This window comes from Epinephelus moara, chromosome 7 (assembly GCF_006386435.1).
Source record: "Epinephelus moara isolate mb chromosome 7, YSFRI_EMoa_1.0, whole genome shotgun sequence".
NCBI classification, from domain to species: domain Eukaryota; kingdom Metazoa; phylum Chordata; class Actinopteri; order Perciformes; family Serranidae; genus Epinephelus; species Epinephelus moara.
Genome location: NC_065512.1, coordinates 8,522,483 through 8,528,594, shown reverse-complemented (window position 1 = coordinate 8,528,594; position 6,112 = coordinate 8,522,483). Strand labels below are relative to the sequence as shown.

General features: G+C 38.3%; 2 protein-coding genes across 3 annotated transcripts in view; both read left to right on the top strand.

Moving 5' to 3' along the window:
* Positions 1 to 3,813, top strand: part of vtcn1 (V-set domain containing T cell activation inhibitor 1) — a 9,154-nt gene extending 5,341 nt beyond the window's left edge. For both annotated transcript variants that reach the window (XM_050049235.1, XM_050049234.1), the window contains exons 3-5: positions 736 to 1,095; positions 2,398 to 2,649; positions 3,191 to 3,813. In XM_050049235.1, coding sequence (XP_049905192.1) covers positions 736 to 1,095; positions 2,398 to 2,649; positions 3,191 to 3,309 — 731 coding nt within the window. In that variant the 3' untranslated portion in view covers positions 3,310 to 3,813. The remainder of the gene's footprint in view (positions 1 to 735; positions 1,096 to 2,397; positions 2,650 to 3,190) is intronic.
* A 565-nt stretch (positions 3,814 to 4,378) lies between these two features.
* Positions 4,379 to 6,112, top strand: part of trim45 (tripartite motif containing 45) — a 4,801-nt gene continuing 3,067 nt past the window's right edge. The window contains exon 1 of the mRNA XM_050049220.1: positions 4,379 to 5,447. Coding sequence (XP_049905177.1) covers positions 4,957 to 5,447 — 491 coding nt within the window. The 5' untranslated portion in view covers positions 4,379 to 4,956. The remainder of the gene's footprint in view (positions 5,448 to 6,112) is intronic.

The window sequence follows — 6,112 nt, the reverse complement described above, 5'->3', positions numbered from 1 at the left end:
GAATTAACTAGCAGCCAGTACAGTACAGTCCTCTCTTGGCTAGCTAACATTTAGCCGTGTTGCTTACTGATCCATTAGAAAGAAAGCTAGCTGGACACTGGTGTTGAAGCCTCTTTGGTCACGGAGCTCCCTCCATCTCTTGAACGCCTGACTGAGGTTTACTCTTGTTTTTCCTCTTCTTTTATCACTCTCCTTTTTGTGCATCCTCGCCTCCTCACACAGAGGAGCTCGTTTTCTTTTGCTAGGCCATTTTTCACTTGTTTCCAAACTTTGTCGTCAGCTCCAGTCCCTGATTGGCTGACCAACCAGTTTCGCAATACATGACGTGTTTCCTGCCATAAAGCAGAATTTTTCCATGAAATTTCGGCACCGGTGGCAGAAGCTTATTGCAAAGATTGCAAAGCCACAAAGTAACCTATGTAAACGCTGATAGTCTGATTTTAGTGTGGCCACTACCCTGTGCAACCCACATTATTTTCATAATGATATATTTAGGAAAAGATGCTATCTGTTGCCTCTTTAACCGCTGGTTAATTCATGTAGAAATATAATGCTCCGTTTCTTCGACCAACAGGGCTCTCATTTTAGTGTAGAGCTTTAGACTGAATTTACCAACACACCATGTCAGGTCACTCACTCTCAGGGACCGCCAGTGTTACTTGAATAAGTAAACACTGACCAATGGGACCAGACTGGCCGACCCGTATGCTCTCTGTCTGTGTCCTTGTACAATAGGCAACTTGTCCGAGGTGATGAGCAGCAGCAGGTTCCCCGTCGCCAACCTCGGCGAGGACAAGCTCATCAGCTGCTATCTGAACACAGAGAGTCAACAAGGCAGACTCAGAGAGGTGTCTGTCATCTGGGAGAAGAAGGATATGACAGGACTGGTTTACCAGTACAGGGACGGAGCTCCGGCTCTTGAGCGCCAGAATCCCCAGTTTAAAGGGAGAACTCAGCTTTTCCCCGATGCTTTGCTCACGGGTAACGCCTCCCTGCTGCTGAGGAGTGTGAGACAGAGTGACGAGGGGCAGTACACCTGCAGCATCACCTCCTCTGATGGAGGAGGGAAGGTCAATATTCACCTCAGAACAGCAGGTAGGATGACTCGTCTTTCCAGTTTCATGGTGTGTTTGCTTTGAAAATGAAACTCTTTAAGAACACTGAAAACTTCCATGTAAATACCTCTGTTTAGCATTTAGAGATATTATTTGATAATCATTTTAAAAGGGTTTATAACACACATTGTCATTGCCTATCTCTTTATACACCAGCATCTACTTGTGGGTGTCCACAGGAGGATTTATAGTTGTTCACAAATATTTTAAATTAATAAACACTATAAAATGTCCTTAGATCTGTATACAACTACATCACATTGTGTTTAAACAGTGTATCATATGTTTATGTGCTGCTTATAAATGCTAACTAGGGGGATTAATGAGCACATTTGTATGTGTCTGTGGTGTGTCCCCACTTATCTTTTTATGGAGGATGAAAAGTGACACAAGTATCAATGAATAAATGAATAAGTAAAGAATAAATAAATGCTAAAAAAAAAAGTTAAATAAATGCAAAAATGCTAAAACTCAGAAATAAATAAATATAGTCTCAATGTAAAAATAAATTTAAGATATTTTTTTAATTTATGTCCTGTTTAATTGTCAAGTTTTATTTATTTGTTTATCTTCATATTTATTTCAATATTTTTTTTTTTATTATTTGATTTATGTAATGCATGTATTTAATTCTGTATCATTTATTTTTTCTGTGTTTATTTAAACATTTGTTTTGTTATTTACTAATTGATACGTAGGTCATGTTTCATCCTCCATATTCACATTTATTTATCCATTTAATTATTCATTAATTCATTTATTATTGTATTTTACTTATTTCATGCATTTATTTATTTATATATTATTTTTTTTCTGTATTTATTAATATATTAATTTGTTTTCCATATTTCTTCCTGTATCTATTTATACATTTCTTTAGTTATTTATTTATTGATACTTAGGTCATGTGTCATTCCCCATAGTCTTCTATTGTTACACCTTGCACTTAACATATTTGGGGGTTTCTTGTTTCACAATTTATTTTAAAAGTTGCAACACGAAATGTGGTATTTATTTTTTAGGTATTTATTTATTCATGCATTAATTTATTTATGTATTTACTCATGCATTTATTCATTTATTTATTTATTGCAACTTGAGCCATTTTTGTCCTCCATGCTTTTCTATTGTTGGGCTCTGCACTTAATTTATGATATTTATGTGATTTTACAACCTTGTTTTATGACCAGTTTGTAAACTTGCAATACACAGTGTGAAAATTTAGCTATTCGACCTTGGAAAATTCACATAGTAACACGGATCCATGCTTTTATTCTCTCAGCCTATTCAACCCCCACATTTAAATTCTCCGGCGGCATCCTGGTTGCTGAAGCGAGCAGGTGGTTCCCTAAACCAAATGTGACATGGACCAGCTTCAATGGAGATGTCCTGAATGGAAGCACGAGCTACGCACAGAACTCTGCAGGGATTTTCAGTTTAGTCAGCAACCTGCAGCACGTCAACATCAGCGACATCTACACCTGCAAGATAGAAAATGACCTGGTGACCTCCATCTCCAGGGAAACTGTAACAGGTAATCTTGTAGTGTATAGTGTAACTCTCATGAGCTGACATGTTTTTCATTTTCCATTCCACATTTTTAAATACAAAGTCTTTGTTACAAACTGGAGTGTGGTTTGAAGGCACAGGTATTTAGCAGGCAGTGAGGGTAAAATTAAAGACACTGTTGAGCTGAATTTTGGGAGATGTAGGCTTTATTCTGGAACTAAGAGTCCTCTCTGTGACCCATATTATGGACTAAAAGCCAGAATACTTTGGCATCTGCTGCCTTGATTTTAGCCGTTATTTTTTATTTTGGCTGTTCTTATTTTTATTATTGTGTCTCTGACAAGTTTCTCAACTCCTGCAACACTCAATCAGTGGAGTGCTCCTTTAATTCAGCCGCCGTCTAGCAGATATTTCTTCAGAAAGTACAAATATATTCATGTTTTTTGTCATTGTGCACAAAGGTCAAAATACTAACAAAAAAACTAAAATAATTAAATATAGTATTAAAATAAATAAATAAAGCAAAACAGATTCTGGTACATTTAAATCTCCTTTTCTATTTCCAGCCTCTGATGTTTTGGGGAGCACATACTTCACCTTCAATGCTGCACCGCCCCTACTGACGTCATCGACATACCTGAGCATCATGACCAGTGTCCTCTGCATCTATTATCTGATCCAATAACACACACACACACACACACACACACACACACTCCAGCTTGGTGTGAATCTCTTTGCTTTGCATGCGCTGCATTCAGAAACAGAATTTTGACAGAAGTAAAGATTCAAAGTGCATAAATGCAGTAATTTCTGAAAATGACCGGTATGTTATTTGGTGTTTAATTTATTACAGTGGATGTTGTTACCGTGTAACAGAATTTTCTCGATCAACATTTCATTTCTACTTTCTCAGGTGTATGTGTGTCATGTTTTAAGTGAAGGCTCCATCTAGATCATGTGTAATAAACATTTCTAAATTTTAATTAGCTTGACTTTCTATTTCAAAGTTGTGTGTACATTATTATTGGAATTAATCAACATCCATGAGGAGAAACTGCGGGAAAAATAAAGACACAATAAGAAGTTAAACTGTATATTAAATTCCTGCATATATAGAAAAGGTGTATATGATCAAACTGGTACCTTACCATTTTTGTATTACTGAGTCAATAAATATTACCATGGATTTTAGTTGTTTGGAAATGGGCTGATTTATTTCAAAGTTTGAGATGTCAAAAAGAAATCTGAAAAAAAAAAGAAAAAAAAATCTGTCTATTGTTATTATACTGTGAACATATTTGTTCTTTATGTCTTTCATATTTTTCTTTTATTTATTTTCCCTTTAACTGTGACCAAAAATGTTCTTTTTAACGGATTGTAAACTAAAAAGCAAATACGCTGTATATATGAAAATTGGCTTGAAAAGATAAAGTATAAAAAAATAAAATAAATAAATAAGATAATTAAGAAATAAATGCAAAATGTCCATCCTCCATATTAAAGGAGATAATACAGCCTTAAATGAATAATAATAATAATAATAATAATAATTATAACATGTTTTTTTTTTTTTTAATATTGTAGTCAATAATGCCTACATTAATTTATGTATTTTATTTTCTGTTGTTTTTTTTTTAATTTGGCAGCTTCTGTCCTCCATATTTAAGGAGATACTACAGCCTTAAAATAATAATAATAATAATAATAATAATATCTATTTTTATATAATCACATATTTATATTAATTACCATTCAGATGCTGGTGTGAGTGTTTTTTTAATTTTAATATATATATATTTTTAAAGCTAAGCTTGAACTCACCAGTATTATAAAAAAGACATTTTCTGCCATCAGAACAGCTGTTTTCTTGTAAACAAAAAACAGCAAACTATTGACTCACCACGTGATTATCAAAACAAAAATCTGATCATCATCCCACTGGAAACATCTTGTCCTGTCCTGCCGGTAGATGGGGACAGTCAAAGTCCCAGACTGGCAGTAAAGACTCCTGGACCACCCCTGTCAGTCTGTGGGAGGCTTCCTATTGGTCTGGGAGCGAATGAGGTGTCATATGTCCCACACTTGCATTGAGCCGTGAATGCAGCCAAACTTTTACCGAAGAAAAGTGAGACTTTCCGGTTTGATTTCAATCAGTGAGGTAAATTAAAGTTTGTTTGTTGTCAGAGTGTTTTACAGTGATGGTGTAGCTTCATGCTCTGCAGCAGAGAGAGGGTTTTCTTTCGGTGCTGACAGGTTTGTGGAGCTCGGTGTGATTCACGGTGGTGTTCACGGGTTGTTTGCGGCACCAGGAGTCGGTTAAAGCGGACAAATGTCTGAGTGTGAGCAGAGAGGAAACACGGAGCAGCAGACGTTAAGGTCGGAGCATGAACCAAACGGAAGCTTGGTGAACCCCAGAGCGGTGTGTAACGTGTGTAGACGGTTGTACCGGGACCCTAAGATCCTCCCGTGTCTGCACACCTTCTGCTCGGACTGTATCAGCCAGCTGGAGCCGTTCTCGGTGTCTGCACGGAGTCACCGGGACGGACCGGAGGGCAGCAGGGGGGGCGGTGAGGGGACGGAGGAGGACCGACCCGCCGTCACCGTGACGGTGCTGTGCCCAGAGTGTGACTCCGAGGTGGATATCCCTCCGTCGGGACCGGGAGGGCTGAGCACCGACCACCTGGCGCTGGATGAGGTGTTCCTGGAGACCCTGGTGACTGACGGCCCGCTGGGATGCGACCTGTGCGGCGAAGGAGGCGCCGAGAGCCGCTGCGAAGTCTGCTGCGTCAACCTGTGCGAGTTCTGCTGCCAGGCACACAGGTGGAGTCCAGCTGGTTATATTCTAGTTTTAAGTGACCAAGTACACGCCCCTCTATTCTATTATCTTCCACACGGGTAGGCGAGCTTCTATTCTAATTAATCCCGTTTTGTTTTGTTCTGTTCTATGATGAAGCCAACAGGAAGACTTCTTCTATTCTGTTCTGTTTTATTGTTTGCAGTCACACTCACAGATAGCTGAGGGTCTACTTTTTCTATTTATTATACTGTCTGTTGTCAGGGTTAAAAGTAATTTTAAGGAAACTAAGCAGTGGCGTAAGGTAGTTATGACGGGCCCTAGTGCACCCTTGATAGTAGTTATGAAGCACACACACAAAGTTTTAGGTTTATATATTTACTAGTCCATACCCATTGGTAGCTTTGTCACCTTCTACCTATGCCAGTCCTCAATGCCTATGTGCAGTTTCACATACATTGACCACGTCAGTGAGTAGAAAAACGTGGGACAGACAGAATGACACACTGACAGTTTCTGCGATTATGTACAGCATACCATACCATGACTTAGTCATACCAAAAATAAGAAAAACAAACATTGGTCCACAGGGGGAGCCACAGCGATCGGTCGCATTTTAGCCATTTTGAAGCATTTTTCTGTTGTTATAGCGCCACCCAGTTGCCAATTAGAGTTAAATTTCTCCAGTCAC